The sequence below is a fragment of the Leptosomus discolor genome, chromosome 15 (genome assembly GCF_034619465.1).
Source record: "Leptosomus discolor isolate bLepDis1 chromosome 15, bLepDis1.hap2, whole genome shotgun sequence".
NCBI classification, from domain to species: Eukaryota; Metazoa; Chordata; class Aves; order Leptosomiformes; family Leptosomidae; genus Leptosomus; species Leptosomus discolor.
In genome coordinates, this window is record NC_141405.1 from 12,329,594 (window position 1) to 12,348,994 (window position 19,401).

Consider the following 19,401-nt stretch of genomic DNA (forward strand, 5'->3'; position numbering starts at 1 on the left):
GTGCTTTTGTGGTTTACACTACCTTTTTTCAGAATTTGTGATTCAGAGTTTTGAAACCTCATTTAAATCTTAATCATTTTTAGCAGGATGTGTGTGACAAATAAAGGTGTTTATGTTGAGTGACCCATGAAACCTTCAAAGACATAAATCACAAGAGCTGCTTAGTAGATCCTTCCCAGCTGGTGCTATAACCGTATTTGGTTTTCAGTATAGCCCAAACTGCTGTTCTGTTTTCAGATTTTAAATGATACTAAGTACAATTCTAGCATCTGTTTCCTCCAGTGATTTTCAGCTTTTTGGCAGCTGAAAACCCAACATTTTCTGTTCTGATTCAGTTGGCTTCCTTTAGATAGTTATTAATATTTTTTCTTTGAAATTATATTAAGACCTTTTTTGCTGTCGTGTTTCTACAATGCCATCACTATTTTACTAATGTACGCGCTGAGTGCCACATAGTACATTTCTACTGTCCTTTGAGGTGTAAATATTTCTGCAGGACAGGATAAGAAAAAGGTATTAAAAAAGAATGTAAAAAATCTTTTGCGTATGTGTAGCAGAATTGACTTCCTCTTAATTCTTTGAACATTTTAGCTACGCTTTGCCTGTTACCAGATTTACATAGCATACTAAAGCAGTTTTTAGAGATTATTTCTTATTACAGAAATTCATTTAATCAATTTGAGGATCATTGTAATAGTCTGATTGTAGGAACGTACGGGTACATGAGGCTGAGGCAGATAATCCCCCATTGAAAGGTAGTTACCTGAACTAGTGAATTTAGAAGCTTCATTCTCTAGGAGCCACGTTGTATTCATTAGAGGTGGCAACAGAGATCTTAGATGAGCAGAAATTCTGTGTGGTAGAGAGGACCCGTGTTGCTTGGAAGCTTGCTTGTACAGCTCTGCTTTAGGATGGATCTAGGCCCTAATCCTTGCTGTTTACTGTTGATTTATATTGTTCTAATTGGTGCATTGGTGCCCTGAAGCTAATTCATACCGGCCTCCACTTTGGAAGATCTTAAGCTGTTTATTACCTTCTTTCTTATCACTGAATTTTTGAGACTTTGAAACTGTCTTAGCATGCTGGATAAATTGAATGACTGACTGCCGGAATAGTATTAATTCAAACCAGGGAAGGAGGATGCCAAGTTCAGACAGACTTAATGTAGGAATGAATGTCGGCAGTGATGCATACATAGAGCCCAATTTCAGAGATATGATGTGACCTTCAGATTACCCATGCTATGAGAGTTTTGGTTATAGAGTAAGCAGTCACAAATAAAAGGAAATGTTGATCAGATTGTTGGCTGGGAGGCAGTGAAAGAACGTACAAAATCAAATCCCACATATAAACCCATCAACAAGTTATTAGGGAGGCTGAAACAAGAGAATACAGATAGGAGAGAAAAGCTTTGTAGTGCTCTCAGCTCTGTTTTTTCTCAGGCTTTTACAAATTGATGGCACTTAGTTTTTATTTCTGTGTATTCTCAGAATCAGTTGAGCTCTTTCCAGTTTTGTCTTCTGCACTGTTGAAAAACAAACTGTTGTAACAGATCACTGGGTTCTTGACATGCATTAGGTCCCTTTCATTATCAAAATTGTATTTCTGTGTAAAAACTTATGCTGAGGTACTGGGGTTTTTTGCTTGCTTGTTTGTTTGTTTCCCCCCTCTCAGGTAGTGTATATCATTATGAGAAAGTGTTTTGTGGGGAAAAGATTTGAAACAGTGTGCAGAAGGCTACTATTAGGCCATTTATATAAAACAAAACTAAGAGTTTCATTTTCTCCCCTGTGAAATATGTTACATTACTGGTTCTTGCACTAGCAGTGACATTTATTTTTCTAAAATAATTAAATAACTGATTTTTATTTTTGGTCTTTTCTTTGTTCTCCCATTCACAATTTTGAAGTGATGCAGAATGCAAATCAAACACTCTTGAGGTGCTGGAATGCATTTGGTACTTCAATACCGCCCCCCCCCCCCCCCCCCCCAAGACTTGTGATACAATGGAAGACACGAGGGAGAGATTTAGGTGATGTTTGCTTTGATTTCCTAAAGAAAACATTCTACTATTGCAGTTGTTAGTCAAATGATCAGAATCTGTATTCTAAGATCTGATCTGATTTTCCTCTTTTTACTTAATCTAAATGTTAAAAGCCTATAGGGGAAAAAAACCCACCAAACCACCACACACACAAGAAATACCATTTGTATTGAAATAAAACCAGCAAGTTCTGTATGAATATTTACTATTTCTCCTGTGGATCTTTTGCAAGTACACTAACACACAGCTGAACTTTCCAAATTTAAAAGTGATTTCCTTACCTAAAATTGTATGCTTGTTTAGAAGATGCTCGTAGTACTTTCATTTAATTGAGGTTCATATGTCCCCCCACTTCCAAGTCGCATACAACTTCTGTAATATGAACACTCATTTGAAAAGGAGAATCAGTGAACATTAGTAGGTGAGATATGTTATGCTTTTGATAAACCTGAACGCTCAAAAATGTTTCATGTTTCTTTCTTAAAATACCTGCATTTTAAAATTTGCTGAAGTTGAGATTTATTCATGTATCAATTGAACGTTAGTTTTAGTAGGTGGTATGTGGAAAAGCTTCATGTGTTGCTTTTAATGCGAGTTTGTTTTCCTCTTTACTAGTAAGCTTCAGAGAAGCAAACACTGACTGCTTTGTTAATTGTGGACATAGCATCATCCACCTGAAGAGGCAGGATAGTCTTTCTTACTTTGCTGCACACCATGTAGGGAGATGAAGTCGGAGGAGAATTTATCAGGAAGATGGGTAGGAAAGGAAAAGGTTAGTAAAATGCTCAGCCGGCAGCAGCATATACTTCTCTGGAGCTGGCACTCCTTACTACTGAAGCAGGAGATGTTCTTCAGAGGTAACAGTGTGAATCCAAAGAAAAGAGGATTTGCCAGAGCATTGCAGGGCTCACATAGTTACCTTCATGCTGTATATGTTGTTATCTATTAAATATTATTTAATAAGTCAGAAACCTAGCTGATGGTTTTTACAGACAGAAAATGGATAATACTTCTGTTCAAATAATCTTCTGAACACTACAGATTTTATAACTCTTTGTAAGAGTAGAATTGTCCTGTCATTGCAAAAGGGCGTTTGTCTTTTGCTTTTCAGAGACCTTTGCGATGGAAATTGCTGTGTAAATATATATATTTTGTTGTAATAACTTAGACTATTTCAGTCATGTTACCTTCATTTGGGTAGTGTCCTGAAATGTAAAAGACCTGTTCAGTTTTCCTTTTGTGAAAATACTAAATAACATGTCCAAAAGTCAAATGGAAAGATAATTTTTAAGACTTATAACGTGAGCTTTGGTCAGTGTTGCTTCTTAGCAGATTTCTTGTTTGTTCTAATCACAATTTAGGATCTGCTAATATGGCTTTAAGCAGATTGTTTTCCTTCTTTCATGGTAAAAGCTCTGTATAAACAGCAAGCCAAGTAGAAAACCTTTTGGTACAGAATGCTTCATTTTACTGGATGGAGTAATTCTTCCATTGTAAATACTTGACTCTTTAAATACTGGAAACTCTCCAAGAATTAGACAGACTTGTTAAGGCACGGATGTTACAAAGACCACTTTTAGCAGCTTACATCAAGAAAAAAAGATGTAAGACATGCTAAAATCATACAGGCTATTCCCTTTGCATGCATCTATTCTTTTGGTTTCAGCAGTAGGTTAATTCATCGTCATTAGTAGATAAAAGCTCTGAAAAAGACGAGAAGAATGGCACTTGCTATTGGGTTTTACTCGGAGCATTCAACTACAAAAAAAGAGAGATTCCGCAGTATAGTCGGCTCTCAGTTATCCAGCACAATGAGGCTGGCATAGGCTAGCTCACATAAAGCAAAACGACAGCTAGTTCAATACATATAGACTGTAAACCCCAAGTTAGTATGTTTACCTTTAGAAAATTTGTAAACAGATTTCCTTTCAGCAGCAGATTTTTTTTTTAAAAAAAAAAGGTGGTGGAGCGCAGCCTGATACAAACAGTCTTTACCCTGATTTTCATTCTTTGTGGTGCTCTTGAAGCCAGAGATGTCAGGAGGAGGTGATGTCTTGTCTTACTCATTTCAGATGGTGGTTTCACATCCAATGACGCAGAGATTTGATATTAAAATTTTGTATAACATAGGGAATACTATTTGTATAGAATCTTACATTTTGGTATAATGGTCAAATAGCTAATGCTCTAAGAATGTAATAAGCTGTGAGCGATAAGGGAGTACGTTAAAGCAGTTCAAAAAAATGAACCTTTTTTCTCCCAGCACTGCTGTTCTCCCAGCTTTTATCCATTACTGTTGTCTGCTTACGTCACAAGAACTGGAAGTGTTGGGATGTAGGGAAGGGGCAAGCAGGGATTGAGATTTAGGTATGCTTTAGACAGTATTAAAATACACAATAAGTGTTTCAATTAACAGTTTTTCTTTTCCTTCTACATAAAAAGATAAAAAGCAAACATCAGCTTTTCATGTAATAACGTTTATGTCTTGGTTAACCTTCTGGGCTTTCAGGAAAACAGTCTATGTATGAATGTGAACACTTCCAAGTGGTATTATTTAGCCAGTATTACAGGAATCTTTGAATAATAACTTTGAATGCAGAATATTTTTTTTTAAATAATATTTATATATGTTCCTGGCACTCCATATGTCATATAATACTTTATTATGTTGGTATTCTGCAATGTAGTACCTATGCTCTCCAGCTATGTGCTAAAAAGGGAACTAGCTGTAGAATCCAGTTAATTGTTACAGAAAACAAACAATATAGGTCCCTTCTAACAGTGGTAGGAAACACTAGATAGAAAAACAGATACAGCAGCTGAGAAAGCATCATCTTACAGCTGCTGTTGTTGGTTCCATTCTTGCAAAGAGCCTGTGTTTCCTGCAAACTGTGAAACATTTCAGCCTTCATTAAGGCTTCAAATCCTGAGGAAATCTTAGGGAGCTGTAGGTCATATTTTTTCCGGGAGCGGGACTTGCTGGCATACCTTCTCGGAGGTGCTGAATGCTCTCTGCTTTCACTGGCATTAGCAATTCTCAGGACTCTTGAACTCTTTTTGAGTGGTTTTGTTGCTAAGTCGAGTTTGGGATTGTGAAGGTTAAGTAAAGCTGATTTTTAATCAAGCCTGTACTAGAATTCCTGTGTATCTATCGACCTTTCAGTATGGAGAGTCATGGCATGTTTTATTTCTGAAATGTACTTTTTGCTGTGCCAGATCCTGGGTTCTTTAAAGCAGGGATTTTCAGCTAATGTTGAAGCATGCAATGATTAGGTGATACAGGCAATTATTTACATAGGCATATGAAAGGGTAGAACAGTTCAGTACCATATAAACTAACTGAGCGTAATCCATACCAGATTGGCTGCTTAGGTTCCTTAAAACTTAATAAAGTTTGTTGTAATTTAAAAAAAAAATAAATTCTTACTTTCTGAATACTTTTTTAAAGTAGGATAAGGAGTCTTTTCTTCTCTTGCCTACCTTCCGTACTTCTTCTGTCACACTAATACATGCACCTGATTCTGGATGTAAACCTGGTAATCTTTAGTAGCGAGGTCCTGGTACATTCACTGCTGAATTAATGCACTGACACCTTAACACATCAGTTTTTCGTAAGTCTGGAGTAATGTCCTTTAGCCTATGGTCTGTCTACAGCTCACAAAATCCTTGTGGCCCTTTGCTACGTGATTTTGTTTTGTTTTCTTCTCTTTTTTTACTTTCTGATGTTTTAATGTATGACCCTGGGTATTGGAAAGCTTTATTTATCATAACATAGGAGATTGTTTCTAATCCTTGAACTGTGTGGAGGTAATTTTCATAAATGCTACAGCATAAAGAGAATTACACGTGTAGTGTGTTTTGGGGAATTAGCTTGTTACGTTGGGCCGTTGATTAAATATGTTGCTCTTGTGAACTGCCTGGTTTCCTCTCTGTATTCTGCATGACATAGTGTGATGAGGTTGTTTCCCCATCTGTATGTATTCTTTTGGCACGTTGCTGTTAGATTTTGATTTGCTGGTTCAGGAAATAGAGCTTTCCTTGAAGAGTCACTATAAACACATGAATGCCTTTCTCAGTACTGGAACTTAAATTTCATGTTGAATGCTGACATGGTCTGAACTGAGCATCAGTGGGGACCAGAATTCCATGTGCTGTTGACAGCTTTGAACCACAACAAATGAAAGTCACTTTATCAGCTCTTTATATTCTTTAGATTTATTTTCAGAGAATCTCTGTAATAGTTTACTGTAATTTGATAGCCAGTTAGCAAGGACAAACCAGAATAAATCAGTTTCAATTGCTTGCTGCTTAAACCAGATGACGATAAAAGTTTTATATAATAAAAATAAAATATACAATAAAAAATAATTTAACAAATACAGTGCTGAAATAGCAGCCTGTCCCCGTCACCTGGAAACTGGTGGCGGTGGATTCCAATTTGGTTATGACAACACTGTGTTCTTCAGGAATTCTAAATCTGAACAGATTTATACCTTCATCTACAAGCTCTGTAGTTAGTTTTTAACAAGCTGGTTTCATCCAGCTATATTATATTTAGATAGTCTTTACAGCACCCGCTGTACTGTAATTAGTGACAACTGTTATTAAGCAGTAATCTTCTAGTATAGCTGTGTGTGAAAGGTTCATGGGTCAAACTATTTCCCAGTATAAGAAATTAACTCCTCAAGGAGGACAGAAAGCCCATTGAAGTTCCAGGGTGATACAGGACACTTGTTGGGCAAAGCTGGAGAACGTTTCCAAGAAAACTAAACATAGCAGTTAGAGCTGCATGGTAATTCAAATTCTGCTTTTGCTTGATTTTCAGAATAAGGCTAGCATGGCCTCTTTGTTTTTCTTGTTCCAGTCCACATAATCTAAAAGATTTCTGGATGAAATCCTGAGTAGCAGTCTCACAAAGTGAGAGGTTGCGGATTTTATTATAGTCAGCCAGTTTGACCATTTTTTAACACCTTGGCAAGAGCGTATGACAGGAGAAGGCAAAAAAGAAATCCAGAGCAGACTTTTCCATCTGACTAAACCAAGGTGAAATCTAGAATTTCCAAACTGCAGAAGGTTGAGGTTATTTTTTTTTCTCTTGCAGATGAAATTTCAAAGGCTCTTGAAGGTAGCTTTCAAAAGTTTGGCAGATGCTGCAGTGTTTAAATACAGTTGTTAGGAGTTTAGTGTTTTTTCCTGAGCCAGTTCTCCTCCCATCAGTGTTCAGAGCATGCCGTTTTACATTACAGCTGGACTGATTAACTATGGGCAACAACTGAAAAGGGAGGTCTTGCTTTCTTCTCCAAAGCTTGTTCCTTTCCCCTCCAGTATGTCAGTAGTATTGCTAGTCTGACCCCACAGTGAACTGATTCAGAGAACTAAGGCTATAGAAAACTAACACCAGAAAAAAGAAAGAAAACAGTAGCTTTCTTGCTGACGTTGTGTTCTGGTCTGGCTGACCGTGGGGTCAGGTGAGTGCCAGTGCCGTTACAAGTGACTGGGATGCATAGCCAGAGGCAGGGTGAGCAGGAGAGCTTTTAAATTAATATAGATGTACAGTAAATCTAGACTTTGAGCATACAGTTCCCCCATCAGGTTAAAGATTATTTATGGATTATCTATACTGCTGCTGAAAAGAATGGTCTTGCTGTCCTCTCTGTCTGGTGCCCAGTTTTCCTGTATCCTCCTTTGTGGTAACAGTAGTGGGTTTGTGGTTGGTTGGATCAGGGAGCAGATGCAGCTGAAAAACTAAGCTAACAAAAAAAGAATTTCGGCTTCACAAATGTCATTGTTAGCATAGCATGAATCTGTCCATTGTGGCAGCAGCGCATATTTAAATTTCCTAAAGCTTCGTTTGATGACGCATGATAAATATTCACATGGAAGAAGCTTATTTACCAAGTCATTGACTCTTAGCTGGTGTACGGTTCCAGATTCAAAGACTTTCTTGAAGGATAAGACCCCGAAATCATATGTGGCAATCCAGCCACCTCATCATCAGTTTCAGTTCTGTCTGTGCTATTCCCCTGTGATTTTTTTCTGAGATGGACAGTGAGCCATAGAACAGCACTGTGTGATTTAGGAAAGACATCAGTGTATGCAGTGTGTGGTGGTCTACTATATAGTCATCTTGTTAACATAAGTGACATTTTGATGTTTTTTCTTTCCTTGATGTTTCAAATTTGTTCTATTTGGTTTCGGTTAAGTGTATATGTCAACAGAACACAGGTTATCTAAGATATTTGGGATGTATGCTCTTTGTACATGAGAATGACTAATTATATTGAGCTACATCTTTAAGAGCATTTGTGTTCTCTGGTGAACCTGGCTGCACTGAGGAAATGGCATTCTAGCGTCTCCAGACACATTCACGTATACCAACAGGCTCAAGACTTTCTTTTGAAGATTTTCTTTCATTCAGAAATGAGATTCAGTGCAGTGCATTCTAGTCTAGCTTTTCTCCCTACTGTTGTTTTCTTTTGGGATTACTGTTTGGTCATTGTTCAGTTCAGGCCATACTCAATTGCTCTTGTAATTAGTGTGGAGCTAATAACCATGTACTGAGTAATCATGTCTGCTCTGGTTTTCTGGGAATGTTTTGACTCTTTCAGCTCCCACTGACTTTTGGGGGGAGTTTTTGACATTTAGCTTCGCTGAAGGTAGTGTATTTCAGTTATGAACAAGCTGCTAATGTGTTAAGTCATAGCCATTAAATGATAGGATTATGCTGACTAAATACAACTGCCTAAAATTTAGGTGTCTATATCAAGATGAGTCACCCTAGGACCTCTTTACGAACAGTGAAGTTCTATCATTATGTTCCTGGAGTTAGCGTGCAGCATGTTTCACCCTGAGGTGGATGCCTGTGTCAGGTGGTTCATGCCAATAAGAAAAGTGGGAGTAGATTGCCTGTTGAATTTTGATCAGATTTCTAATCTGATTTGTTCAGAGAGTTGGTCTAAGTGTTTGTATAGAGCTGAGTATAAAATTTGGATTTAAGAATCTATGTTTATTTGTGGAAATGGAAGTTGCCAGACATAAGAAGAGTTTAAGCAGCTCCATCCCAGGTTGAAATAAAGAGGAGCACCTTTAAAATGTAAATGCATAGATGCACGTGACAAAATTTACATTCATGCACTGATGTTTAAAATTTTCAACTGTACAGGGGTATTAATATTACCACTATAGCATGCTATGGAGTCATCTGCTCATAAGATCAGCATTTTCATTAGTGTTTGAAGACTGGCAGTAATTGTGAGGTCTCTTTCTTCTGCCCTGGTAAACCAGGCTGTGCTCTTTAGTTCCTGTGTAGTTCTTGGAAGCAGGCACAGTCTCCTGTCTTAACTTTGCACATTCTGTTTGACAAGTTCAGTCTCTTGTTTGGCTAGATACTTCATCTTGTAATAAAAGAAAGAACCAGTTTACCTTCCGTAATCCAGATTCTGGTTTATTTCATAGTTGTGTTTATAACAAGTTTGTTTAAAGCTGCAAAGACTGATTTGTATAGTTCTTGGATGTCACTAGTCAAGAGGATGAAATTAATAGACACTCCCTTTTCAGTCCCTAAAGCATTTTCTTTCCAAGAACCTTTTAAGGTAGGTACCACTGGGTAGCAAATCCATAGGGCTCTGGTAAACTTTAAAATAAATTGCATCCTGCTAGTCCAAGCGTGATTAAGATTTAGGTGACTTTGGCAGAAATAAAAGATCAATGAACGTTCCTACTTAATATATGTATAAGGAATATAAAATGGAAAATCATTGCACAACAATTGTAGGGTTAAGTTTAAGAACATTAATTTTTTAAGATTCTTCTAGATTCACTGACTTCAATATCAACATCGCTATTATTAATAGAAGTTTCCATTTCCAGTATACTTCTCTAAATTTGAAAAAAAGTTTGAAGTGCTCTCTGTGTGTTGCAACTTATGATAGAAGAGAAGGTTGTGGAATGAGAAGCAGGAAGTAGATTCATCTGTTGGGCGGTGACACCTCAAAGGTGCTGGTGTGCACTGCAGTTTAAACACTTAAGCATTTAAAGTGTTTAAACACTAAACACTTGTATTTCTCAGTGCTTAAAATTGATGAGGGTTAAGTATAGGCATAAGTATTTGCAGGATTTCAGATGAATGTGTAAGGTCTACTTTGTTCCCTAGCAGCTGCTGGTTTTGACTTTCTATTAGTTAAGCCTGCCTTTTTTCACCTTTTTCCTAGGTGTTTACCTCCCATGGACCTACTGTGATCATGCCAACCTGGTTCTGTTCTCGAGAATGGTTTTTTCACGTGGGAAAATTTGATGAGGGTGGAAAGGTGAGTGCTATGGATGATACAGATGAAATGTAGTCCAGGAGCCATCTCTTTGTTTAACAGCCTCTGAAAGCCCTAAACCTGTTATAAAGAAACACTAGGCAAAGTGATACAGATAAAAACTGAGGTCTAAAAACAATATGTCATACCATATACCTGATTTTTTTTAAAAACAGCCATTAACTAAATAAAGTTGTTCTGGGGTAACTCTGGTGATTGAAGGACATAACTGAGATGGGCTTTGTAGATAAATGTAACACATTTGGTAAATACATCAGCGTACCTGGAAAAATAAAAGAAAGATTCAGACATTCAAGCTCCTCTTCAGGCCCTGAAATAGCTGCAACAAAACTGAAAGCTAAACAAAAGTCAACTCATAGTTTTCCTATGAACCATCTCTGAAAGGTAAGGTAGATTTGGTGAAGGAAGTTGGAAAGGAAGAAAAGTGCAGGATGGCAAAGAGGTGGTGATACATTCTCCTAAGGGGAAAGACGTGCATCACTAAGATGAAGAAAGAAGGGGGAAGGGGAGCTCACAATTTGCCATAAAACTACTATCGTTAAATCGCATTTATTCCCTTGTCTCATATCCGTTTGTCAATCTTAGTTCTAAGGCTTGTCCTTCAAAGATGTTAAGTAGCTTTTCCTCAAGGATCAGGACTTAGAGGTTACAAATTAAACGACTTTTATCTGAGAAGTGTTCATTCACTGACAGTTAGGTGTTCTTTTTCTTTATAGATTTCCTGTATGAGTTTGAATCGGCTGATTTAGGCTCATCAGCACATTTATGGAATAAAATCCAGGGATGTCTATTGGCAATATTTATTGTGGCAGTACTAGAGATATGTTGGCAAATAGATCTAACTGAGATGCATTTGGATTCATTCTGTGTGTTTTGGACCTGAGGAGTTTTGCTTCAAGTGGTTTTGGTGAGATTTTAGGGCTAGAATGGGTGGTTCTAAATGTCTTTTGGAAAGTTTTCATTCAATAGTACTCTACAAAAAAAATCTGCTAAGGCTATTTGCTGTTTTATTATTTAAACTACCGCAAGTTATGATTATTATTCTTTTTATAGCCTCTAAATGGAGCCCTCCAGCCCTGCTGTGCCATGCAGTGTGTGTGTGTGCGTGTGTGTGTGTATATACACACAGACACACACACATGTGTATATATATGTGTGAGGATATACAAATACTATTCTTTAGGCTGCCAAAAAGATTATAATTTAAGGAGACCAAAAGGCTGTGCTGCTATTCAGCAAGACCTGGACAGGCTGGAGAGCTGAGAGGAGAGGAACCAGATGAAGTTTAACAGGGGCAAGTGTAGGGTCCTGCACCTGGGGAGGAACAACCCCAGGCACCAGTACAGGCTGGGGGTCGACCTGCTGGAGAGCAGCTCTGCAGAGAGGGACCTGGGAGTTTTGGTGGACAACAGGATGACCATGAGCCAGCCAAGTGCCCTTGTGGCCAAGGCGGCCAGTGGTCTCCTGGGGTGCACTAAGAAGAGTGTGGCCAGCAGGGCGAGGGAGGTTCTTCTCCCCCTCTGCTCTGCCCTGGTGAGGCCACACCTGGAGTGCTGTGTCCAGTTCTGGGCCCCCCAGTTCAAGAGGGACAGGGAACTACTGGAGAGAGCCCAGCAGGGACTACAAAGATGATGAGGGGACTGGAGCATCTCTCCTACGAGGAGAGGCTGAGAGACCTGAGGCTCTTTAGCCTGGAGAAGAGAAGACTGAGAGGGGACCTTATCAATATATACAGATATCTGAAGGGTGGTTGTCAAGAGGACGGGGCCAGGCTCTTTTCAGTGGTGCCCAGCGACAGGACAAGGGGCAACGGTCACAAACTGGAGCACGGGAAGTTCCACCTGAACATGAGGAAAAACTTCTTTACTCTGAGGGTGACAGAGCACTGGAACAGGCTGCCCAGGGAGGCTGTGGAGTCTCCTTCCCTGGAGATATTCAAAACCCATCTGGAAGCGTTCCTGTGTGACCTGCTCTAGGGGAGCCTGCTTTAGCAGGGGGGTTGGACTAGGTGATCTCCAGAGGTCCATTCCAGCCCCAACCAGTCTGTGATTCAGTGGGATGACAGACAGAGAACAGAATTGTTTAGGGTGGTGAAAAGATTTATCTTTAATGGCATGGTGAGTGAGTGGAAGAGCTGTGAATGGTGCCTGGCTCCCAATACAATCTATATTCGCTGACCCATGCTCTGTATTTCTTTTTTATTATTATTCTTTTTCATTGTATTTTCATTCTCTGAAGTATGTTCAACTTAACTTCTTGAGCATTGTTAGTAAGCTCAAAAAAGCAAGCAAGCAAGCAGGCTAAAACATAGTAATAACAATAGAACAGCAAGCCTGAGTTCAAGTTCAAGAGGTTAAGGTAAACAGACTATTGTTCTGTGGTTTTGCTTTTAGTTTAAGGTTTTTTTCTCTCTGTTCTGGGTTGTTTGGGGTTTTTTTTGATTTTGCTTTATATAGTTGTATAGGAACTATGCCACTGGTTATTCAGCTGTAATACACTGACAGTATTAATCCTAATGATTTTTCAGCCGCAATGCATGAGAAGTCCTTTTAGTTTTAAAAATTACCAGTGATAAATTAAACTTTTTGTTTGTCCCTATTGTGAAGTGTCCAACATGTCAAAAGTCAAATTCTGGCTGATACAGAGGACCTTAAAAAAAAATACCCTATGAACAAACGTGATGACAGATGTGAACAAAGCGATGAACATAAGTAATGGAGTCAAACCTTTGTGCTATGTGGGTTTAGAGGACACAAAATCAAGTCCTAAAATCTTTCAGCATTTAGCACTGTGAAGTATTTAGCATTGATGTAACTCACTCATTTTAATTTGAAAATAGTTCCTTTGAGGCAAAGAAAGATTTTTCTCTGTGTATCGATAGACCTGCTATAGACTAGTACTGACGGCTCTTAAGGATCTTACCCGAGTGTGTATGTTCTGACCTGACCCCTGATCTGACTATGTTAATTTGATCACTTCCATCTCCGTTTTCGGGTTAGTATCTTACAAGTGCAATCTGTAAGAGTCATGTTGCTGCAAGTAAACACAGAAACAGGCCAGCATATTTCCACATTTCAGCCTTCTCCATTTGCTAAAGTGTTTCCATGCCAAAAAGCTGCATTTCTCATTTGGAATTAAATCCAAACACCTGTTCTTCATATTTCAGTGCTTAGGGCAAATGGAAGAGAATTCTTCCATGGAAGAAATTATGATTTGATGTTTATGTTATTATAGTATGGGTGGACTGATAGAATATAAATAGATAAGCTGTGATGTAATCGGGTTTTTTAGAGGTAAGTATGCATGTGTGCAGGCATGTCTCCGTCCATCCAGGCTTTAAGTGAAGTGGATTTTAAAAAATATTTACAACATGTTTTTAGAAATAAAGTTCTTTCTCCTCAAGATCTGCAGTTGCTGGAAATGTATTCCTTTTATAAAATCACTGTGGCAATGTCCAAGCAAAATCCTTGGTGGCGAAGAACCTGACAGGTTTGCTTTGTGCGCTAATTAGCTAAAAGGGTAGAGGTGTAATTTATGCAATAATTAAAGTGTAAGAACTTAAAAGTAGTTGGTCCTAGCAAGCTCTAATAGTGTGCTAAGGTAATACAATAGAAATGGTCACAAGCCTATGAAGTAATATTGAAATAGTTTAAATACATACTCTCACATGCTAGGAGAGTCATGTGAACCATATTTCTGACTTTGTTTCCCTTTAGTTTCCTAAAAAACTGTCTTCCTGTTATCCCACCGATTCAGATAAAGAGTGCAGTACTTCCTTATTGAAGAAGTAGCAGGACTTTACTAAGCCCTTCAGAACTCACATGTGGAAATTGGGCATTATCTGCATGATTGGTTTTGCTCCTGTATGTACTTTTGGTGTCTTCTGTCAGCTAGTACCAGTGTTGAAAAATTGTAACTGTGTCCAAAAATGTCACAAAAAGATGTGCTGAGGAAAAAAAATGTACATAGTCTTGTATAATATGAAAAGCAGTTTCGAAGCTCTATCATCTGTTAAAGTAGGGAACTTAGTCATGCGCAGTGTCAGACATGGTGTCTGTTATTAGCTAAGCAAAGTTACTGCTTCATGTGTTTGACAGTGCACTCCAATTTGCATGAAAAACCAACATTTTGCAATTGAATTTGCAATTCAACTGACCTTGTGTACTTCTACCGAAATGGATTCTTCAGGTGGACAACAGATTTTGTTTGCTGTTAGTGGAGATCACTGGAAGGGCACATAATTTGTCTGTTTTGGCAGGTTGTCCTTCTGTTCTAGTCACTTGTGTTTAACAGCACTAAGCTAAAACGACCTAGTGTGTTGCTTTAGATAAATGCTCTAAGAGATCTTGAGTAGAATACGAGCTGTTTAAATGAGTATTGCTAACCCACAGACGCCACTCCATGCAGATGTGGCAAGTTGTATAGTCTTGGCTTTATTCGAGCAGTATTATTCTTGACATGACAACTGTAATATGCAACGCTTGTATCTTTCTCTAGAGATTAACCACAACTTGGTTCCAAATTTCCTGTCACCTCTCTATTTAACCTCCCTTTTTAAGTATATGAAAACTAAAAATGGAGTGACTGCTTTAAAGTTCTAAACTAATCTCAAAGTGTAAACAGGGGGAAATTATTCTTAATGACCCCCAGATGGAATAGCGTATTATAAGCCACTGGCCTTTCTGAGTACAAACTATGGCTCCAAACAAAGCGTCTGGAGCTTTGATCTATTTTTGTGATAAAAGGTCACAAATCCCACGAATTAGGAGGTGTCAAAGTATCCTTTGGTGCACAGGAGACTGTAGCACATGCTGCAAAGCTCTAAGATAACTTTGCAGGCTATTAGGTGCTAATTAATGCATTTTTCCGTTTTTCTCTGCCAGAGCACACAAATGTCATTCCCTCCAGAAAGGCAAGCAGTTATAATAGTGCCTGAAAGGTGAAGGGCTGAGTAGGAATTTGGGTATTTTGGAACATGAATTAGAATATGGTCAGTCTGTCAAATAACTTATCAGGGTGCTCTGGGGAAAAATCTGGATAAAACACAGGCACTAAAGTTTTTGTCTTGGTATAATTAAGGCTGAACAGAGATCAGCATTTGATCTAAAAAGGAAAGAAAAAATGGTGGAGCTAGTGATTAATTACAGTTTATAAGCTATTTGAAAATTGTAATGTCTGATGACATGTTTTGCTAGTCAGTTACTACATATTATTTGGAGTTTAACACCTCCCTTCCATTTGACTTCCTCATCATCTTTGTTTAACTGAATTTCTCTGTGCCAATACATTTGGATGAAAGCAATCTTTTGGAGTTTCCTCTAACCTGTTATTTCCCAAACAGTCAATTAAATGTTACAGGCTTCAGGTCTTACAATCAAGGCAAAATGCTGTAAAGACATTATTTGGATGGGAGCCAAAAATGAAGTGACAGATCTGCAGAAAGAGAGACTTAAGAATATCTTGGATGATCCTGAAGAGAAGCTATTAACAACTATTTAATGTGGTTAGTCTGCTTGTGTACCTCTGGTGACTATCCTAAAGAAGGTTAAACTAAGGAGTATTTTCAGTTAATGATAATTGACCTTGAAATATGTACTTTCAATGAGAAGTTGCTAATTATAAAAGAAAAATGCTATTGACATTTAATGAAAAACTTGTCTTTCAGGAAAGACTGAAAGATGTATAACTGTTGATAAATTATGTTAGTTGCTAATTTTTTTCATCTTTACTTTTAAATTGGAGAAAAGCTGCAATTTCTTACTTAGTTTTAGGTTCCAGCAGCTCGGTAGCTGTTCCCCATTAGCAGCACACTTTGAACAGCATTCGTTGGCGAGTAAGAGAGTCTAATGCCTGGCAGAACAGCATGTGTTTCTGAGGCAGGAGTACTTCCTTTAAAATAGGGTGTCTTTTGTGTTCACTTCCATGCAGCCAGCTCCTCTGTATGTGTTACTTCTGTAAGCCCAAGATTTAGCTCAAAACTTTGAGGAAGTGCTGTTAGGCAGCTGTTGCATATGTGTTTGGTTTTTAAAAAAAAAACAACCTGCTTTGATTTTTTGATATTTTTTTTTTCTCAGCATCTCTGCTTTGTTGTTAAATGACTCTGAGTTTAGAATTTTTTTTTCCTGTTTAATCTTAGGTGTTGTAATATACACCATTTGATTTGCTTTTCTGCAGTATTAATACTGAAATGTTTTTCCTTTTTAATGAATGTTCTAAAATGTGCAGTATGAAATGAGTTAGTTTACAAAATAGCAATGAAGCAAACTCTTTCCAAAGTCCTGCAAGTACGGAATCAAAAGTTACTTCCTTTTTAATTCATTCTTTCCGTTCACCAATTTTAGGCTCCTCTGAGGAATTAAAGCAATTTGGCTTATTCTGTCCAACAATTACCCTGATGTTGCTGTCTGGTCTGAAAAAGGTGTGCCAAGTTATAGGACAGTTTTCCTTGATGCCTCTGATCAAGAGGAAGGGCTAAGCTTTCCCAGACCCGCAGGTTTTTTCATGTATGGATAGATTTACTTCCCTTGTCTTGTCATCACTTTTTGTTATAAATGCATGTATTCTTGAAATATAAAACATTCAGTGTTAATTTCCCATTTTCACTAGTTAGACTGCTCTGCGTAGGCTAAATCTCCACTGGTTTTGCTCACAAGGGTCTGCCACCTCTGTTAGAGTGCCTGTCAGCTGGAAGAGGACAGGGGAAGAGAAGGCTGAAATGAGGGGAAAGAAATGGATGCCACAGAATCAATCTGTCCCAATCTCCTGTATTGGGTTTGGCAGTTAAAAGACAGCTCTTACATTGCATTTATGGGTGTACAGCCTAATGATAAGTTCTGTCCAAGGGACCAAAAAAGCCACTTCTGTCAGCCTGAAGTTCCACAGTAGTTACTGGTGGTCATCCCAGGGCTACGCCGTGACCTCTCAGCAGGTGCTACTAGTGACAGCATTGCACAGAGGGCCACTCTTTCATTAAAAGTCCTCCAAAAATTGCTGACTAGTATCTTCATCCCTACTGATGCTCCTCACCATTACTGATGGTGGAGCTGCAAAAATTGCAGCCAGAATCGCTTGTTGTAGCAGTAGGTGGCTTGCAGCTCCTTGCCAAACACTGTTGAGGACACTAGTTGGAGTACTGTTTCATGCACGGTGCTCGGCTAGGAGTGAGAAACAGCAAGCAATGAAAAGATGACAAGAGGAGAATCATGGAATATTTAGTTTGGTCGCTGAACAAGGAATCTAATTCAAGTTAGGTTCTGCTTGACATCCTGTGTATACAAAATCAATCCCTTCATTTGTACAGCCAACCATCAGCACAGCGATACCTGCCCAAAACACTGGGTAAATGCAAATCCTTCACCCATTTAGGAGTAATATGTTAAAGTGAATGATTATTTTGCACGTGGCTAGTGCATGCTGGCTAGAACAGAGCGGGTGCAGGCTGTGTTTGTCACTAGGAGTTGTCTCAGCAGCCGATGAGCACAACCTTGAGTGAGGAGGCCGGTGAGCTTATCCCTTAGTGCGGCAGAGCGTATAGGGTTGGGGTTTGCCTGTAACGTGGAAAATTCTGTATATGGTCCAGTAGCATGTAAACTGTACAATTTGTTTCTATTTATTAATGCTGAAAGATGTTCACGTGGTAGCCTATTGCTGAAATGCTGGATTGTTAATTGATACTTTTAACTCACATTGAATTCCCAAAAATACATTAAAATGTCCCTTTAGTGGTTAAACATCTTTTTCTCTGAATGTTGTGTTGTTTGACAAAGATTCCTGGTGTTTAAAATGCCATCTGGATCCAATAATATGTCTCAATTGGGAAGAACTCTTGAGCGTGTAAGTTTGTTGCAATACAAGAGCTGTGGAAGTCCCATCCCTGCAGGATCTGTAGGTAGCATCATTCCTCCCCTGAAAAATGCATGGCAGTGCTGCTCCTTTGTAATGTGAGAGGCCACCACTGAGCAGTACAAGGCACCTGCCCTTTCCTAGGGGTGAGTGTCCTTTATTTCAAAGTATTTCTGCCAGTTAAAGTAAAGCAAAAGAGCACTCGGAACCAAACGGCGTTTTGAAAGATCCTTTTACTTTTGCAGTAACTCCCTTTTTAATACGTGTATTAACAGTTACCTTGAATAATGTACATGCTTGTCCAAAAGAAAATGAATTGCAGGTATATATGTGATTAAATTATTATATCTGAATCAAAATATGACTACTGCAGTGAGCTGATATGGTCTACAAAATTTGTGCCCTGCCTGACAGAGTCTAGTGTGTGACTGGAAAATAGAAAAAGGTTTGAACTTTGCTGCTGACTCTCAGGATTTCCATTAATGTTCAGAATAAGGAAAAGATAGAAAGGGCTACAAGATAAATGGGAATAATTTGAGTTCGTGTTTTTCTTATATTCTTCATGACTCTGGTTCCCGTCTGTTACGCCAGCTTTCCCCGGATTTCTCTGGTGGCTTTCAGAGTAGGTTCAATATAAAGCAGGAATTGTATGAAGTTCTCCGGAAGTTTTCTTCTGCATCGCTAGAAGTCAGACAAATAGCTACAAAGACAAACAATAGCTACAGATAAGCTGCCCTTAGCAAGCAGTCAGAGCAGAATCCATTTTGTTCAGAATCTGGGAGTGTGGCCGAATTCAGTGTCTTAAGTCAATCTATCATGTAGTGAAGCCTGGAGCTGCAAAGTACAGAGCTTGATTTGGGAGAACATATGTATCTTTCTCCCAAGATACATATGTTCAACTGAGTGTTTTGGATTTGTTTTCCAAGGTTCAAAGCTTTTTTTTTGTCCCACTTCTTCCCCACCCCCCCCCCTCGGCTGCTCAGTCTGGTGGGTATGAGAAACTGTCACTGAACTGTATTGCTCTTCCAACTGAAGGCCAGAAGAAACCACAGAGGGATTTTGTGTCCAGTACTTTAATTAAAGAATCTCCTTTTCTTAATTATGAAAGAAACTCAGAAGCTGTTGTAATGGGGAAAAAATTCAATATATTTTTTGAAAATTTGTGGTCTTACTATTTTTCTGTGTTGACAC

The 19,401-nt window shown here is 38.5% G+C and overlaps 1 protein-coding gene across 1 annotated transcript in view; it reads left to right on the forward strand.

Moving 5' to 3' along the window:
* The window catches only part of QTGAL (queuosine-tRNA galactosyltransferase), a 122,630-nt gene that overhangs the window by 75,881 nt on the left and 27,348 nt on the right, over positions 1-19,401 (forward strand). Inside the window, exon 7 of the mRNA XM_086473710.1 lies at positions 10,255-10,350. Coding sequence (XP_086329836.1) covers positions 10,255-10,350 — 96 coding nt within the window. The remainder of the gene's footprint in view (positions 1-10,254; positions 10,351-19,401) is intronic.